The sequence below is a fragment of the Sphaerodactylus townsendi genome, linkage group LG07 (assembly GCF_021028975.2).
Source record: "Sphaerodactylus townsendi isolate TG3544 linkage group LG07, MPM_Stown_v2.3, whole genome shotgun sequence".
Classification (NCBI taxonomy): Eukaryota; Metazoa; Chordata; class Lepidosauria; order Squamata; family Sphaerodactylidae; genus Sphaerodactylus; species Sphaerodactylus townsendi.
This window is the reverse complement of record NC_059431.1, coordinates 70221854-70242209: the sequence shown is the minus strand read 5'-3', so window position 1 is coordinate 70242209 and position 20356 is coordinate 70221854. Positions and strand designations below refer to the sequence as shown.

The window sequence follows — 20356 nt, the reverse complement described above, 5'->3', positions numbered from 1 at the left end:
GGGACAGCGAAAACGCCGTCCCGAGGCCGCCATTCGCACAGGGGGCGCAGCTGCTTTGCAGCCGCGCCACCCTTGTGCCACCCGCCCGGCGCCGAGCTGGTGTTTTCAGAGTGCGCTGGGAAGCGCACTTTTCGGAAAACGCCGGCTGGAAGCTTCCCGGCGCTTCCCCCCCCCCCCACTCACTGCCTTCACTCACTTGCTCTCCGGCCCTGCGGCGCGTCGCCGGGGCCTGGGGACACGCCCCCCTGCTCTGCGACACGGAAGCAGGTGCGCAGGGCAGGGGAGGCTTGTCCCCAGGCGACGCGCCGGAGGGCTGGAGAGCAGGTGAGTCGACCGGGTGACGGCGTCCAGCGGCGCCGTCTTCCCAGTTCTTTCTGGGACCGTCCATGCAGACGGTCCCAGCGTCGTCGGGTCGGCGTCAGAAACGCCGACACAAGCCCTTCCGCCTCCGTGCGGAAAGGGCCTGTGTGAATTAGTATGCACATTTAAAAAATCTTGTTACAGGTACATCACATGTGAAAGAACGAACCAGGTTTTTCTTGGTATTTCCAATACATGCCCTTATATTTTTTGGGCATTTAAAAAATATCTTCTTGGGTTATTCATCATCTGTAAAACATTTTCTACCAATTTTCTTTCAACTGTTGACTGGTAGGAAATTTAATGTTTTTTATCCATAGTGTTTCCCACTGCTGGAAATTGATCTTCTTTTGAAGATTTTGCATCCATTTTATAATACCATTCTTAACTTGTTAAGTAATATCTTATAGATTCTTTCTATTAAATGTTGTTTTTGTTGATCAATTTCTTTTTCAAATTCTGACATTTCACCTCCTGTTATCTTTAAATTTCTCCTTAATCTTGAAGTGATTTGAAAGTATGTCTTCCATTGAATGTTTTCCCCATCTAATTAACTTCTTGCCACAATTTAATTTTTCCTTGGTTGTTAATCATATCTTTATATAACATAGGATCTTTATTCTTTTAGGTATTCACATCATAATTGGCTTCTATAGGAGACATTAAAAGTGAAGTTGGCATGCTGAGATGTTTATGTGGCTTTATCAGTATTCCAATTAATTTCATTGTTGCATGCTTTTAATATGTTTCTTTCAAGTATGATAACTTTTCAGCCATATATAATAATGTGTACCTGCCTTCAAATTATGCATCTCTAATTTAATTATTCTTCATCTTGGATGTTTAATCCAATCTATAATCCAAATCAGCCCAGCTGCCTGATAATAAAGTCTGATATTAGGAATGGTACACCCTCTTCTTTTCTTTTCATCTTGTAAAACTTTGAATCTTAGTAGGACTTCTTTTATTTTTTTTCCAAGCATCCAATTTTATTTACATAACTTTTCATTGTGTCCAGTTATTTATATATGCTAATATCTCACAGTTTTGGAATTAACATAACAGTTTGTAAGTTCCTGGCCCCTTTGTACTTCTTGTTCTGTTAGAACATTTGGAATAATTTTAGTTTTATTTCTATTAATTTTACAGCCAGAAAAAGATCCATATATCTTAATTCCATCAGACATTTAACTGATTGTTGGGGATTCATGAGCATTACTACTACATCATCTGCATAGCATTTCAGTTTAAATTCCATCATTATTGACTTGAATTCCATTTATTTTGGGATCTTGTTTTATTGCCAATTCCATCATTTCTAGTACCAAACTGAATGACAATGGAGCTAGAGAACATGTTGGTTTGGTGCCCTTTTCTATCTGTAATTCTTCAGTAAGAAGACCATTTATTAAAACATTTGCTCATTGCATGGTATACATACTCTGAATCCAATTATAAAACTTATCTCTGCATTTTAAATATTCTAGTAGTGTCAACATAAAGTCCAACGAAATATTATCAAAGGCCTTTTCAGAATCTAAAAAAAATAAAGGCGCTTTTCATTTTCTTTGACTAGGCATATTTGAAGGCATTTATAAAAAAATAGTATATTATTCTTCATAAATCTTTTGGAAATAAAACCAGTTTGGTCTTCATGAATTATTTTATTTGTACATCTTCTCAATCTGGTTGTCATAATTGATGTGAACAGTTTATAATCAACATTCAGTAATGAGATAGGCCTGTATGATTTTGGTGTTTCTGGGTTGAGGCCTTTTTTGTAAATCAGTGTTGTATGTGCATCTTACCATGAAGATGGCAGTTTGTCAGGAGAATCTAAAGAATTCATCACATCTAATAATGTTAAGCTTAATTTCTCCCCATCTTTTGTAATGTTCTGTGGTTAGGACATTTGGACCAGGTACCTTGCCTTAAAAAAATATTTAATTGCCTGTGACAACTCTTGAATCAGTATATTCTGATTAAGTATTTCATGATGCTTAATGGTAAAATTTTCAAGTGGAATTTTCCTTAGTATATTCCTGTAATACTTCTTTGTTGATATCTTTTTTATATAACCCTGAATAAAATTGGACAAATTATTCTTGGATTTCTTTTTCTACTGTAGTTGCTTTATCATTTTTTAAACATTTATTAATTGACCTTCTTTCTATTTGCTTTTGTAAACTGTATGCCAAAAATTTGCCAGGTTTGTTTGCATGTTCAAATGTTTTCTGTTTTAAAAATGCAAGGTTTTTTTCATTTCCTCTGTTTTTAGTAAGTCTAATTGAGTAAGTCTTTAAAATCAAATCTCCTTTAAAAACATTCCATACCTTTTTATGTTTTTCCTCCACATTTTTTAGCTACTCCATGATGTTTTCTATTTTTTTAAAAAAAAATTCTGTTTGGATGCTGTGGCAATTAATCTTCCTCCCATGTATGCTTGCATCCCTAACTGTTTTAATTGGCACACCCTCCATTTTATTGATTTTAAAGAATTCTTCTAAATTTTCTTGACATTGTCTCACCACTTCTTTCTGTAACATCAAATTATCATCCATTCTCCATCATCTTTGTCCATTTCTGCCTTTTCTCAGTATGAGTTCAAGTAGGTTGTGATCTGCAATGGTCTGTGGTAAAATATATTTTCAATGTTTGTAATTAATGTCTTTGTAATGTCAGTTCTTGAATAGGTTTGATGTTGATGTGAAAAATGTATAGCCTCTTGTTTGGGGGTTGTTGTTTCACCATAGATCAGTCAGGTTCAATATATGAATACACATTCTTGGGTATTCTTTTTTAGCATTTTGGATTTATCCATGTTTAAGTCAAATGCTTCATTCATATCTCCAATTAGTATAATTCATCCTCTTGAAAATATAAATAACTTGAGTTTTTTGAAGAATTTTTCTCTTGAATTATTTGGTCCACATATGTTTATTAAAACACATGCTTTACCTTGTGATAAATTAAGTTTTAACAAAATAAATCTTTCATCTGGATGTTTAAATTCTTTGGCCACAATAATCTTCTGAGGTTTAATACAGGTGACAGTGCCCCTTTTCTTAGTATTTGTTGAAGCTATATATGTGTTGCCGAATTTGTTATCATTTTGTAAATGTTCAGTTTTAATATGGATTTCATGAATACAGATGATATCTGCATTATTTGCTTCTGTAAGTGGTTAACTATTTTGGGTTTTTTTCAAAGAGAATTCAAACTGCTGACATTAACTGAAAAGATCTTCATGATCAGTTATTTGGAAGGAGAGCTGCTGCTGCACTAAGTTTGTTTTCTTCCTTTTGGTCTAATTGTTTCCCCTTGGAGTCAGGTCTGTGGTCTTTTTCCTGGTAAGTAAGGACTTTTCCAGTGAACATGGAATTTTCCAATAGTATTTGATTTATTTTGTCAGTAGAATTTCAGAAGAAATTGAATTATTGTCTTCAAAAGTGAGCTTGGTAAATCTTGCAAGATGGATATCTCAGTCTTTTCCACAAGTGGTTGAGATTGTTGCCTTTTAAGAATAGAAACTCTAGCTTTCTAGTGTGCAAATTTCACTATCTCTTGGTACTTTATTTCTTGCAGCAAATCTCAAGTTGATTCTATACATTTGTTCAAAGTCAAGGAAATCATCTCCATCTGGAACATATATTTCTAAAATGTCATAGAATTCAGCTTCAAGATATTTTTTGCTAATTGTCTCTGATATTCCTCTAAATTGCAGGGTATTAACTCTTCCTTGAACTTCTAAAATATCAATTCTCTCCTTGACTTCCACTAGTTTTTTAAATATCCATTTGACAATAAAATTCTTGTTGTGTTTATTTTCACCATATCTTGTGTATTCTCTTGGATATTTCCTTTAATGGCAGCTGAACCTGAAGCTATCTCTTGTCTGATGCTCTTTAATTTCCTTGTCACCTCTTCCTTAGTAGTAAGTTCTGATAGTTTAATTTCTTGTTTTATGTTTTCAATCTCCTGTTTCATACTATTTTCTGATTTACTGATTTGAGCAGATATTGTTTGAAGTTGTTTAATCATCTCTGCAGAGTTTGCAGCCATTTCTTGAGCTACTACTTTTTAAAAAACTATCTGAAGGAACCTTTTTATGCTTGGTTCTAGCAGAAGACATAACATGGCATAAATCAGTTTATATTTTGAAACAACACATTCCTTTTTTGACCTTGAACAGTGTTCTGTAATCAATGTTACAACATTCATCTTGGGATTTTTAAAAATGCAATTACTATATATACAATTCAAATACTTTGTGTATAATTATCTCAACTACATTTAAGTTTACAATATTATCTAGAATATTAAGCCAACAATAAACAGTTCAGTTTTGTTTCTTTAAAATAGTTATTAATAAAAAATAACAAAATATTAATAATAAAAGGATAATAACACTGGGATAGAATAAGTAGAAACACTGGGTAAAGATAGTAGAGAAAGCTGGGGAGTGATAAAATTCTTAAATCCACAGGTAGTATATTAGTGTATTAATCCTGATAGGTACAGTAAACCTATCCTAAACCTATACCAAACCAAATTTAGTATGATTTTAGTACGTTAAAGGGGGCTAAAAAAATCCAGTTGTCCAAAATTATATAGAAATTGTCAAAAAGATAAAAAAAAGAACAAGAAACGAGAAAAACCAAAAGTTGTTCTGAAACTCAGATAGCACAAACTCTATTCAGTTTTTCAAGGTCATTTATCTGCCAATGGAGTTTAAAATTTTTAATTGCTAACTGTAGTTCCAGCAAAGCCACAAGATGGCACAAGATGATAACAGTGTATTAAAATAAGTAAGGCAATTTCCAAAGAAGTTGGAAGTCAGTTGTTTATATTGAGATATAAACATCTTGATAAGGGCTAATTCTCGTTCCCGCAGGGCTCTGGCTGAAGAAAAATTAATCTTATTAAAATGTTATTAGAGTGGAATGAAGATAAATATTCATAAGAAACTTTCAGTTCAGCTTCACCAACAACAAACTTCAGCTTCTGCCAAGGTACCCGTTGATGCTAGTAAATGCTCAGAAAGCCTCTTATCACGACCATAGCAAAAAGTTCACATAGTCCTTGTCAGAAGAATAGATGTAGTTTATTTTTTTATTGCCTGTTTATTGCCTGTCAATTGTAAATCCTTTTAAGTAAAACACTCTTGTAATCCTTTTAATGAGTTTGGAGACTTGTTTCACACTTCACACAATGTAAATCCAGTCCGGTAGAAAAAAACTTAACCATTTCTTATTTTTTAAAAAAGTTTTATAATCCTTCATCTTATTTAAAAGAACCATACTGCAGATCCAGTAAAAAAAGAAGAAAAACAAAGAGCCCAAAAATGAAATAAAATTCCCAAAGAAAGTGAAAGTAAAGTCTACGGAAAGTCAGGGAGGAAAGAGAAAAACCTAATAGAGAGGCTGTTTCTAAAAGACGAACTGCCAGTGCACACATTACCAATCCAGGATTGAATCAAAACTAGTGGGTAAAAAAAAAGGACCCAAACTAATTCACCCATCAGATTGACAGTCCCCAGAGTCCTGGAGAGGCTAGGGCCAGACCCTGTCTGCCGCCAGCAATTGGCCCTGTAGAAAATATGAGATTGTATACTTTAATCTGTCCAGTTAGTCAAAATCTGGACTCTGACAGTGCACCTGAAAAAAGGAATCCTATTATTATAAATGACACCCACCCCCTTGCTAGACTGTTGAACCACCTAGAAACCTAATGGACGTTACTGGAGGCTGGATCCTAACAACTCATCCTGCCAAGTCTTGGTGATATAAACCAGGTTGACTCTTTAATCTTGGACCAAGTTCTGGATTAGAGTTTTTTTAGATTTGTCTGAGCTGTTATTTAATAGTAAGACTTTTATAAGAGCAGCATATGTTTTATCAATGCAAGAGACTGAAAAGGGATCATGAGACAGAAAACTGCCTGAACTTCCCCTTAACTGATGTCCCACACCTATTTCTGTATCTGCCTGTGACTAGGTCAGGATTACTGAAATGGATGCTCCCCGTCCCCACTGCAAAAACTCTTAACACATTCAGGCTTCTTCAAAAATATCTTTGCTACTACTCAAACTGGCAATGTAAAGAAAAAGCCAGGCCACTGATGGCAATTTACAAATGCTGGTGGATCTCTCTTTCAGTAGAACTCAGGATGGAAATGATGGTTGCCATAACAGCTGCTTAGTATGAGTTCTCTCTCCCTGTATCCCTATGATCCCACAGCTATTCTGGCCCCAATTACAGGTGTTGCTCCTATTCCCTGTCTGGTAATACAAACAGATGAAGCAGGCAAGAAATATAATTCTTGCTTACAACCAGATGGCAAAATCTAAGTGGGCTGCATTATTGAAGTCACCATTGCAGTCGAGCTCTGCTCCTATGCATTTGTCATCCATATTAAATTGAGAGTTTAAAAAATCACTAAGCAGCGATTCAGAAATTAAAAATCAAAATAAGAAGCACCTCAAAATTTGCAAAAAATCATTTAATAAGAAGATTTAGTGAACTGAACACTTTTTACTTGTTTTGATGGATGTCATACAGATTTTACTGAAGGAAAAATCAGTGTTTCCAGAGTTACGTTGGAGGGCATGTACTATAGTAACCCTGCTGAACCTAAGCAGATATAAGGTCAGTGACTGGGCTCATTAGGGAAGAAGGAGGAGGAGGAGGAGGAGGAGGAGGAGGAGGAGGAGGAGGAGGAGGAGGAGGAGGCGGCGGCTTTATTTACGGTCAATGACCAAATATGTGTTTGGATATGAAAGAAATGATGTTCATATCTTTATGCACATTTCAAAATCTTGTTGGGCAACAAAACATTACCTGCAAAACAAATTGTTCTGCTGTTGTGTTTCTTTTCAGTTCTACGGAGTTATTTAATTGTATCTGATACTTTAAGCAAATGCAGTTTTTGTTGAGCTTTTTGATCAGCATATTCACATAGTATAATTAATACAAATCAGATACTTAATGGTTTATGGAACGATTAAATTTTCCAATGCAAAAGAACCAAGAACATAAAAAGAATGGCACACCTTTTAGTTCATGATTAAAACAGCCACTCCCTACTTGTAAAGTAGAGGTAGAATGATGTATTGTTGAAGAACTATAGAATTCATGCCAGTATGGAAAGTACATATCTGTACTGTCATGCCCTGTCAGGTATGTGATAGGATATAACATGGCTGGAGTTGCTTAAGAGGCATATTCCATTAATAAATGGGTGAACCTAAAACATTGTATTCCCTACTTTCTTTTTCCGTATGCATTTGAAACACAGAAATTCTACATTGATCATGTTTAGGTAGTTGCCACAGAGAGAAATCCTAACCAGGTCTATTCAGAATTATACACAGGTCTATTCAGTGGTAGCCCATGGATTTTGATTCAAGAATTGCATTGCTGTCAGTCTTCAGTACAATCCTTTGCACGATTATTTCAGTCTAGCCCACTGATTTCAATAGATTTGTGCTGGAGAGACTTTGAATAGCATTGTACTGTTATAGTACATCCTTCTAACAGCCCAATCCAGCACTCCAGACTGTCTGGGATGGCACTGCTTCTGCTCTCCCGTACTGCCTCCAAAGGGCATTTGGGTGGTGGGAAAGGCAGTGGAAAGAAAGAGAAGAATTTGGATTTATATCTCATCTTTATCTCCTGTAAGGAGACTCAAGGTGGCTTACAAGCTTCTTTTCCTTCCTCTCCCCACAACAGACAACTTGTGAGGTAGGTGGGGCTGAGAGAGTTCCAAAGCACTGTGACTTGCCCAAGGTCACCCACCAGAAATGTAGGAGTGCGGAAACACATCTGGTTCACCAGATAAGCCTCAGCTACTCAGGTGGATGAATAGGAAATCAAATCCGCTGCTGGAGAATTTCCCATAACTTTAAATGGACTTGTGCCATCTGAAAGCATGGCGTATGTATGAATCCTCCCCCAGCAGTGGTGAACCCGGGTTGAAAGACTGGTGGAAGCCGCTAAGTTTGGCTCCACTGCCTTAGTACGCTCCAGGAATGCACCCACCCATGCGGGAGTATCATTGTGTGCCTGTGGGGCTAGGAAATGGTGGCTGCTTCCAGAGTTGGGTGCACAGAGACATGCATCTCCCCGCTGCCCACATATCTGCCCCTTTTGCCAGTGCATTTGCCACTTTTGTTGGCATGAGTCTGTGCTGACTCCAAAGATAAGTCTTCGCCATCTGGATTGGACTGCCCATCATTTGAAATCAGTGAACTTAGAAGAGGATTGAGAAAATCTGGTGTTTTTTTAAGGTTAGCAGGAAGCAATAATTAAGGTTATTGAAATAATTGGAATCCTCTTTTTCTGAAACGGTTATACGTACTGTATATACTCGTATATAAGTCGACCCGCATATCCCGCATATATCATCATCATCATCATCATCATCATCATCATCATCATCATTTATTAATTTGGCTTAATAGACCGCCCAACCCCCGAAGGGCACCTAAATTTAGTCCAGGCACCTAATTTTACCACAAAAAACTGGGAAAACTTATTGACTCGCGTATAAGTCGAGGGTGGGAAATACAGCAGCTACTGGTAAATTTCAAAAATAAAAATAGATACCAATAAAATTATATTAATTGAGGTTAAATTTTTTTGAATATTTATTTCAAAGAAAAACAGTAAACTAGCTCTGTAAGTGAAAAAGAGGGTAAAAAAACAATATGGTCTCAACAATAACTTTAAAAGTACAAAAAACTTAGCTCAACCAGCAACCAAGCTAAAACACAAGAGTTAAAATCCTTCAAAACTGGATTTTTGGTCAGGGGAGGAATGTTTATGTTAGCAGTACCAACATTTCAGAGTATCTTTAGGAGACCCTCCTGATGATACCACCCAGGTTTGGTGAAGTTTGGTTCAGGGGGTCCAAAGTTATGGACCCTCAAAATGTAGCCCCATCTACTATTAGCTCCCATTGGAAACAGTGTGGGATGGGGCACCCCATTTGGGCGTCCATAAGTTTGAACCCCCTAAACCAAACATCACCAAACCTGGCTGGTATCAGACAGAGATTATCCTGATGATACTACCCAGGTTTGGTGAAGTTTGATTCAAGGGGTCCAAAGTTATGGACCCTCAAAATGTAGCCCCATCTACTGTTAGCTCCCTTTGGAAACAATGGGGGAACCAAACTTTACCAAACTTGAGTGGTATCATCAGGAGAGTCTCTTGAAAAATCCCTGAAATTGTGGTGCCGCTAGCCTAAAAACTGCGCCTCCTGGCGGCCGACAAAATAAAAACCCAAAATGTTTTTTTAATACACCTGAGTCGTATATAAGTCGAGGGGGGCTTTTTCAGCACAAAAAATGTGATGAGAAATTCTACTTATATGCGAGTATATACGGTACATACATACATACATACATACATACATACATACATACATACGCACACACACCCACACACACACATACATACATACATACATACATACTGTATGAGTTTTTAAAAACTTAAATGAGCTAATTACAACTGTGATTTACTTAATGTATTTTGTTTTGTAACTGTTTAGTCTGTAATGTTTGTTCTTTTTTCTATTTGTATTTTTTTGTTAAATAAAGGTTACTTTTTAAAACTAAAAAAAAGAACTTAGAAGGATGTAACTCTGTTCAGAATCACACTGTTATCTATTTAAATGCTGCAGGAATTTGTATGCATATATTCTTTTCATATTCAATGCACTATCCTGTAATTAAGACTGAAAAATAGAAGAATCTTAATGATGATAATAGGTCTAACAGTACAATCCTATGCAAATTTACTAGCATCTATGGGCATTCCTCATTTCTTCATTGTTAACACAATACTATTTATGAAGTGAGAATTTTGAACATTTAGAGTGGTTAACTAAGAATTGTTCTTATTTATAATATATAAATATATTTTATATAATGGAATTATTAATATATGTGGGTTTTTCTCAAGATATTAAAGATATTAAAGAGTGAACATCTATTATTTCTTTTTCTTTAAAATGGGAATCAGGCATTTAGGGCATTTCTGCTTTACACAAAAGGACAAACTTTGTAGAAGATCAAACGTTTCTAATGTTTCGATCATAATCGGTAGGTTCCTGTGGTCTAGCAACATAAGGATTGGGATAATTTTTATACTTCTACCTTCTCAGCAATCCCATCTGACCGTGGAAAGTTAATTCCTTGGCTTCCGGACTTATGTTGATTAATATTCAGGTCAAAGGGCTATACTGTCTAGGAGGAGGGATCAAAATCGCCTTTCCCCTTCCATCAGAACAGCTTTGTCACTTCCTCATCCAACTTCATCTGTGTAGTTGTAAATCCCTGCAACCCCAAGAATTACATTTCCTGGCATCATATGGAATTACTATGGGGTAGGGAGCGAGGGAAGAATCTGTAACCATCTGTTCCATTGATATATTCAGGGACCCAACCCAATGTGCTGTGGAAGGCATCTAGGTTAGTATATTATTTTTATTATTATTATTTTATTAGACTTAATAGACCGCCCAACCCCCGAAGGGCTGAAACAGGATTATGTTTCAGTATTGAAAAGGGGAAGAGAATTTGCCAAGGAAATTAGATAGGATCTGTTTGTGGGATGAAGTTGTTGTATCCTCTGCAGTTTAGAAAAAAGGTGAAACCTTTCAGTATCATAAAGTATTAAAAATGGAAGCCTGTGCCGTGTTGGAAACATGGGATGTATTTTAAAACATCTCAACTGGGAAAGAGTTAGTGCAAAATCCATGTTACTGAAAACTTGCATCTTTTGGATTAATACAATCTTTACATAAATGTGTAGAGTTGCAACATGGGTGGCTGCATCCACAAATATCTTCCACTATCCCTTTGACACCAGACATGTACTCAGTGCTTGGTTAGCTTGTACTTCCTATTCTTTTTTCTACAATATAATGCCAGTGCCTTCCTCTAAGATAATAAGGATGCTGATTTCCATAAGTAGACTGCACAAAGAACATAGAGAATGAAAAAAGCTTATAGTGGATGTTCTCTGGGTTGTCATCTGGCACTCATACAATTTTCCCCTTCTTATCTATGCCAACTTCTCTATTTCTGAGAGTTCTGCACCCAATGGTCTGAGGGAGTGTGCAGGATTTTTAGGGATTTTAATAAGTTTTAGGGATTATGATAGGTTTTTAGGAATTTTAATAGGCTTGTAGGAATTTTAATAGGCTTGTGGGAATTTTAAACACGTTTTATTGTACAAATTTATTATTGTTTTGAGGTGATTTTTATGTCTTATGTTGTAACTTGCCTTGAGAACTTCAAGCATAGGGCAGGATAGAAATGTATATAAATAAATAAATGTATTCATCTCTCAATTGAGGCATGTGCAGAGATGCCAAGTTCTCAGAAGAAGAGCTATATGTGGCAATTTTTCTGGAGTTGCTTCTGCTCCTGCACAGAAATCTCATGTCTATTTGCACAGATGACCAAATGAAGAACTTGGGTTTTTCTCTGTTTCTGTTCCCTTTATTTTTTCTTAGAAAAATTAAATTACTTTTAGTTTCTGATTCTGGTATTCCCTAAGCTTACTTTATACCTATTCATTCTTAAGATATATTTTGGGCAGAATCTTGTGTGTTTAATCCATCACATCCATCAGTCTTTCTCTAAATCTATAAGTTGTCTTTTTGTCAAGATAGATTTAGCATTTCTGTGTTCAGATTTTAATTTCTCAAATTGTTGTAATGAGAGATACAACATTTACAACATCAGTTATTCTGAAAGTATAACTTAATTTGCACAAGGGAGAAGCATATGTGCAATATATGAGCAGACATTCTCAAAATTTTGGGAAGTAAAACATTCTGAAAATATTGAAACTGTGGAGGAAAAAATCTGTTCCCTTCCCTGCATTTTCCCTGAGGAAAATAATCTGAAATTGTAGGGAAAATGGAAAAATGTACAGTACTGATTTACTTTACTATTTTATGCAAAGCTGTGGTTCTTTTCTGGGTTGTAGAAAGATATATATATTGCCTGTCTACAGCTCCATTCACCAGATATAAGTATTCACATATTTGGCCAACCCCTATTAATACATAAATGGTGCATCATTGAAAAGAACACTCACATCAGCTGTGGCTTTCCCACTCTGGTGCAGTGGGGGCTGAACAAATAGGCTTTCGTAAGGGGAAATCTCCTCTGGACCATGCCTTGGTGCTATTACACCTAGCCAGTAAATACTCAATCAGTGCAGATAACAAACTCTACGCTACCTTTATTGATTTAAAGGCTTCCTTTGACTCTGTGCCGAGAGAACTTCTCTGGGCAAAACTGGCTGCCCTCAACATTGACGCCAGACTCTTGTTCTTAATTAGGCAACTGCACACAAATACCAGTTGCCGGATCAAGTGTTCCCACGAAGGCCTTTTGACAGACAGTATTCCAATTTCCAAAGGGGTCAAACGGGGCTGCGTCCTGGCCCCCACTCTTTTCAATCTTTTCTTAAGTGACCTCCCCTCTGCTCTCTCAGCAGTGAACAGCCATGCCGCAGAAATGGGTACATCCAATGTATGAATTCTGCGCTATGCAGATGGCTGACTGTCCTTCTCTCTCTCGATCCAGAGTTGGCCTCAAGACAGCTTAATGAAGCGCTGTGTGGATTACTGTGAATCCAACAGACTGACAATTAATTATGAAAAAACAAGGTATTGGTCTTCTCTAGGCGCTTTAAGAAGCTCACATGGGCAATGAAAAGCACCCAAATTGAACAGGTTAAGTGCTATAAATACCTTGGCCTCTCATTCTCTTTTAACCTTTCATGGACAACCCAGAGGAATGCCGCTCTCCTAGCTACATCTAACAGTATGTCAGCATTACTACGTTTCTTTTACAGCAGTGGCCACTCCTTTATCCCTCTTGCCCTCAAATTTTTCAATGCCAAAGTCACCTCGAGATTTCTTTATGGAGTCCCAATTTGGATTCAAGCTATTAACCACTCCTTGAATTCTCTTCAATCCAATTTTTTTCATAACTGGACTCCCAAATTGCGTGCCCTATGCAGCCCTTTGTCTTAGGTCAAAATTCCTTGGAATCAGCCGCTTGGCTGAGGGCTTTTAGATTCTGGCTGCGAATTCATTTTATCTCGGACTGTAATTCCCTGGTCCACCATCTGCTCTCTGACACCCATTCCAACCCCTGGTTTTCCATAATTGAAGAAAAATGGCCTCTATTGGACTGTCAGTGGATTCACTTTGCCCTTTGTCCTATTCAGAAGCTTATAGAAAATTAAAAGGTCAACTATTGGATAGAGAGTTCTCTACCCTAATCACCACAGCCAAGAAAACGTGCTCCCCCCTGTATTTTTCTCTCCCATTTGAACGGGGCCACTTGGCACACTACCTGCATTGCTTAATAGACCCTGCTCAAAGGAGAGCGATAATTCTCGCCAGGTTTAATGTTATGCCTTCTGCCTTGTTACATGGCAGATTTAATAAGCAAGAAAAGGCTAAAAGATTGTGCCCATGTAATGATGGCTCAGTTGAATATCTGGCCCACCAATTACTACACTGTCTCAGATTCAAGGAAATCAGATCCAAGTATGTGAATCTTACTCCTTTACATTTACCCGATCTCCCTGATTTAATTAGATTACACTACTTGTTGGACAATCCTGATCCTTCTCCCTGTATGATAGTGGCAGACTTTCTCCTGGAAATTACTAAACGGCAGTAGATTTCTTTCGACCTAACATTTAATTCCTGTATTGTATATGCTTTTTAATCCATTTTTTATTATTGTTGTACTGTTGTCTATGCCAATAAAGGCTTGCTATTTAAAGAAAAGAACACTCCATAGATTCCATTTCTGAACTCTCCATCCAAGTGTCAGTTCAAAGAAAAATTAAGGTTTGCATGAATTGAAAGAAACTCCAGTCTTTCAAACATGAGTGTTACAATGCAGACAGGTATCTGAGGCAAGTGAAAATTCCACCATCGGCACTCTGTAGCGTGCATCCTCCTGCCTTACCTATCTTGACTGCTACTTCATGTGTGAATGTCATTTGCATAGTTCCTCCACGATCAGAGCCTCCAACATAGATAACTTTAGAAAGGGAGAATTAGACATGGGAAATATACAGTCTGACTTTTTCCTTTTCTGAACAGCCACTTAAGAACTGGTTTCTATTTGTCATCTGCAGCTGTTTCTTCTGATTCAGAACTGCTTTCTAAATGATCTCCATTCTCAGAGGTTATCGGCTAGATTAATATTGTCAGGGATAAATCAAAGGCTATTTGCACTGTCAACCCAGATGAATGATCGTCATTTCACTGAAAAATAGCTGTAATGTGCAATTACAAATTATAATTAGTGAAACAACTGTTAAAAATAGTGAAAATACTGTGTTTGAAAAAGATGTTGTTGTAACAATTATTTTAGTATTCTGTTCTGTCTTAATTGATGTACAACAGTGTAGCATAATCATATAGAAAAATCCAAGTGTCTCATCCATGCCTCAGTGTGATTAAGAGGAGGAAAGCATTAAGTGAATGATGCTGTGCGTAGGAACAACTGTTTGAGCTGGTTGGTAGGACTTTGTTCATTTTCCCTCCTGTTTACAACTGCTGTTTCAGACTCTGAGGCAATATAGCATGAGTGGGAACATCAACTTGAAATGGCTGAAATATTAACTAAGGCCCTTTCCAGATGGGCCAATAACAGCACCCTAGGGACGGCAAAAAATGCCGTCCCTAGGGAGCTGTTCACATGGGGGGTGCAGCTGCATCGCAGCCGCGCTGCCCTTGCTCCCCCCCAGTGGTGTGAAACTGCTGTTTCCAAACCTCGCTCCCCGAGCAAGGTTTTCTGGAAACAGCAGCTGCCTTGCGAATGGCAGTGGCTGGAAAGTGCCATCCGCCCCTTTCCCGAACAACTTACCTTCCCTGCGACATTCCGGCATGTCACCCAGGCCTGGGGACATGTCCCCCCTTCCCTGCAACTCCAGAGCTGTCGTGCAGGGCAGGGGTCGCCGGCAGGTCTCAGGGAAGATACGTCGTTCAGGCGATGGCACAGTGCTGCGCCATCTTCCCTGCCTTTACCGGGACCGTTCAGGCGAACGGTCCCGGAGTGTGTGTGTCAGTGTTGTATACGCCGACACCCCCCCCCCCCCCCCCCCGCCGCCGCGTGGCCGTGCGGAAATGGCCATAGTTACTACATTGCAAGTGTCATGAAGTATTACGCTAAGTATTTTCAGTCTCTTAACAAATGAAGGTACGCTTAACAAATGAATGAATTAGAATTTATTGTAGATCTGTTGCTCATTATCATTGAATCCATCATGCTAAGTAGCATATCAAGCAACAGGTGCTCTCCAGCATTTCTGATCTTGGGCGAATGTTTCAGCCTCTTCCCATGCAATATTTAGTGCCTTCAGGTCTTGCACGAATGTTCTCCTCCAGGTGTTTCGGGGGCATCCCCACTTTCATTTGACAGCAGGAGGTATCCACCTCATTACCATCTTTGGGATCCGATGTTCTCCATGCGAAGGACATGGAGCCAGGAACAGCTCTGCTGTCCCGATTAGGGACAAGATTGGAAACCTAGTCACCCAAGATGAGCAGATCTGTAGCCATTTCCATATAAATATTCATGCGTGGATGGGAAGATGTGCAGTTGTGTAGATCCCATCCAGATCAGTGCAGATTTTTTTGCCCTGGCCTATGTGGCTGCTCCTCTCCACCCCAGAGATGGCTTTTAAAAAAAACAAACCAAAATCATCTGATTTACATTGCTAGAGCTTGCTGTAGTGATATGTTGATTATTGATTTTTTTTAATAGGTGGCTGGGAAAATGCGGGAAAAACTATCATGTGTTTGTCCTTTGCTGCTGTGAATATGGGGTCATTTGCAGCTGCTACAGAAGAATAGAGAAATTTATTTCTAAGGAGCCTGTGTTTTGGAATACTGGAGCTGAGATGCATATAACACATTATGTTTTTTTGTGCTTGTTGCAATGATATAACACACGTATACACGTATGTATATCTTGATTGTTTCATAGGCAAACCTTCAGTTAACCTGAGCACACATAACCTTACTGTTATTGAAGGGAGAAGTGTCACATTGTATTGCGATGCTGCAGGAACTCCACCACCAGTTCTATCTTGGATTTTCAGTAGTCTTACTTCAAAACATGAGGTAGGAATTTCATCTTGAAGTATTGAAATCTTAAAATGCACTATAACTTTTTAAAAAAGGCATGATAGTCATTTTTATCTTTATCTTTATTTCTGTTTTGTCGAAGACTTTCATGGCTGGATTCAACTGGTTCTGGTGGGTTTGCCCGGCTGTGTGGCCATGGTCTCGTGGATCTTGTTCCTAACATTTCACCTGCATCACAGAAGGAAGTCTGTTTCACACTGTGTCTAGCCCCACTAAACTTTCCCTTCTCACTGGACACAGTGTGTAACAGTCTTCCCTCTGTGATACACCTCTGAAGATGCCAGCCACAAATGCAGGAAAACGTTAGGAACAAGATCCACCAGACCACGGCCACACAGCCTGGAAAACCCACCAGAACCATCTTTATTTCTGCTTTAGTTCACATGTTACCTTTCGTTCATGTTACCTTTCGTCTTGATTATATAATATTAATGTGGACTAGTGATCCAGTTACATATCTGGATCTTATACAGTGTCTCTCTTATACTGGGGAAGAATAAACCCTGAATTGAAGAATGTGTGTATTTTTCTATAGCTTGATTTAGCTGTGGTTGGAAAGATATAACCTATGTATGGCTGGTTTAGGATCCCACTTTTTATATAAATTCTGCAAGTTGGTCAAAGACCCTTCTGGTTTTCCACTGTGACTGTCTTCAAATGAATTGCTAAGTGTAATGCTCACACAGGAATAAATTTTCAAGGAGACAAGAGGCATTGCTTGTGGCTTGAATCAGCAGAGGAGAGAAAAAAGAGGAGATTTTCATTTATTTCTCCCTCATAGGTGCAGTGCTTCATCCAGTGGTTTATCTCATTTTTGAGGTTTTCCCAGACTTCAGAGAGATTTTTGGCACAAATGGCAAGCTGCTTGGGGAAGGAAAAGAATTATCCACTATGCTAACTGTGTTTATGAACTCTTCTGCTACTTCTAACTCTCCTGTCTTTTTATTGTAGTTCCCCTTTCCTTTCTTAATGACTGTACACTACTTCATGAGCCCAGAAGGACTGAAAGAATGAGATATAATCATAATTAATTAATTATATAAGTTTCAGTAAAAATTTTAGCATTTGCAAGAAGCAGATGTTCCTCATGTGGGACTCAGCAGAACTATCCATAACCTATTTCTTTCTTGTTGTTCTTGTTTTAGAGTGATACAAATAAGAACCCAGCTTCTTTTACCATAAAGAATGTCTCATCCAATGACAGTGGAGCACTAATTTCTTGTGTAGCAGAAAACAGTGTGGGCGAAGACCAAGTTTCTGTTGATCTCACAGTGTTCTGTATGTAAATGGTCTTGTGTACAGTTTTAACTAACAATGATAGCATCAGTAGAAAACAGTAATGCTAAACTTTCTACTGATCCTTTCCCAGAGGGGCACATTATTTATATATTGCATATTTGCATGCATTGAATTGAAGAGAAAAACTTTGTTTCCTCCTTGCTTAGTAGCATTTAATAGTTAAAGCTATCACTACACTGACTTATTCACAAAGATCTTCCTTGGAAGTTTTGAAATTGTTTCCTTGGTTCAATGTGTATGTGAGATTACTAAGACAAAGATTTGAAATTGGTGCCATCACTGCACTATTGGATTTTAGTAAAACTATCTTTCTGATCTAGTTCAGTTTCCTAGTTTATGGTGGACAGTTAGGTTTCTTCTTCTGAAAGATCCATGGAGCCCTGACCTGGAATATCCCAGGCTGGACTGATTTCATCAGATCTCAGAAGCTAAGAAGGGTTGACCCTTGCAAGTATTTGGATGGGAGACCTCCAAGGAATACCAGGGGTTGTGACACGGAGGCAGGCAAAGGCAACCACCTCTGAATGTCTCTTGCCTTGAAAACTCCAACGGGGGTTGCCATATATTAGATGTGACTTGATGGCAAAAAAAAAAAAAAAAAAGATCCCGGGAAGAGTATGCCATAGGCAAGTTATTTCTGGATTAATGCACAAGAAAAGTTTAAGAAAGGATATTGTTGCATATTATTGTAGAAACTGAACTTTTTTTTATTATGTCAACTTCCATTTTGATGAGAAATTTGCTGAAATAATGTTCATGGCTGAGTAGATTCAAAAAAGAAAGGCATGCTGATTAATATGCAAATGGAATACTTTATGGGATACCGATGTTACTTTTGCTGTTTTAATATAGTTCCGCCAAATATCACATTTCTTGAACTGCCATATCCGGATCACCACTGGTGTATTCCATTCAGTGTAAGAGGAAACCCACAACCTGTCCTAACATGGTTGCACGATGGAGTAAAACTGAATGAATCGGACTATATCTGGACAAAAATACATGTTATCAATCAGACTGAATACCATGGCTGCCTTCAGTTGGATAACCCTACTCATGTGAACAATGGAGATTATACCTTGGTGGCATACAATCAACTTGGAAAAGATGAAGCAAGCATTTCTGCCTATTTTATGGAAGATCCTGGAGGTAGTAAGTATAGTTTGTCTATAACATCATGAGGCAATTATTGTTTCTTTTTAGTTTGTTTTATGATGCTATTGAATTTAAGATAAGATTTCTTTTGGGGGACAGGCAGGATTCAGCCTGTTAGTTGAACTCTATTGCAGGCATTTTAGGGTATAAAGTCATACCTTTTGAGCACTGAAAAGCAAGGACATGCAAATTTGATGAACTTATTTTCTCAAAACAGAAGATGTTTTTGGTTGTGTCATTAAGCCGGTAAATGGACATCCACTACTGCTACCAAATGGAAAAAATCATAGTAAAAGTATCTTTTCAGAATTACTACTTCGTATTGTATTGAAAGCTAAAGGTTTAATTCTGCCAAAGGAAGGCCATAATTGTTAAATACAGTCAAACCTCGGTCTTCGTTGCCCTCGGAAATTGACAGTTTCGGTCTTTGCCGGTCGCCCCCGGCCATTTGGTCACCTTGGAGATCGGCAGTTTGAATATCTCCGGTGTACCATTTGCGTTGCACATGCGCAAACAGCGTTGTGCATGCGCAAACGGCATACCTCGAAGTATGCCGTTTTTGCTGCCCGTCACTGGACAGATTAGCGGAGAAAACTGAGGTTCCACTGTATAGAATTTCCTTGCTCAACTTTTCTCCATAGTTAACCGGGGGCGGGTGGTGGTGGTGTTCTGACAAAGTTTTTTACTGTGGGTCTCAGATACCAGATATTATTTACACAAATTCAGTCTATTACCCAATATTTCTTGGGTGGAAATGATAAAAAGTGTTATCCTGCACTGAAATATATAGTTACCTCATTAAAAAAAAAAACAACTTGCAGCCTAAGGCTGTGAAGAGGGAAGGGACAGATGGGCCTCTACTGAATCACAGAAAAACCTGGAAAAAAATCATATTGGAGATTTTCAAGCTCAGCACCACTTGGAGGATCTGTCTCTTGCCTCTGCTTTTCAAGCCCTGTGAGTTTGAAAACCATCGGCAGAGGAAGGGTTGACTAGATCCTGTATAGAGTACTCTGCTAGGGTCTGCACCACAAGCAGAATTTATCCCCACTGGTGCTTTTCAAGCCCTGGAGCCTTGAAAAGCATCAGTAGGGGAAGGGTCGTCTTGGGAAATGGAGAAGATGGGGAGAGAATGGGGAAAAAAATCAGGTTTAGGTTTGTTAAACCTGAATATTTTCAGAAAAAGCTGAATAAGGCCCAGGGATATCAGCTTTATTTGACTTTACCAAAAAATTCAGGTGGCCAGGACAGCTGTTTGCAGGACGGCATTGCAGCAGCGCCTCCTGTGCAAACAGCCGCCCAGGGACGGCATTTTCGCTGTCCCTGGGCCGCTGTATAT

The 20356-nt window shown here is 38.2% G+C and overlaps 1 protein-coding gene across 1 annotated transcript in view; it reads left to right on the top strand.

Annotated features, from left to right (window-relative positions):
* Positions 1-20356, top strand: part of NTRK2 (neurotrophic receptor tyrosine kinase 2) — a 215377-nt gene that overhangs the window by 55755 nt on the left and 139266 nt on the right. The window contains exons 7-9 of the mRNA XM_048504371.1: positions 16403-16539; positions 17709-17841; positions 18715-19014. Of these exons, the coding sequence (XP_048360328.1) occupies positions 16403-16539; positions 17709-17841; positions 18715-19014 (570 nt within the window). The remainder of the gene's footprint in view (positions 1-16402; positions 16540-17708; positions 17842-18714; positions 19015-20356) is intronic.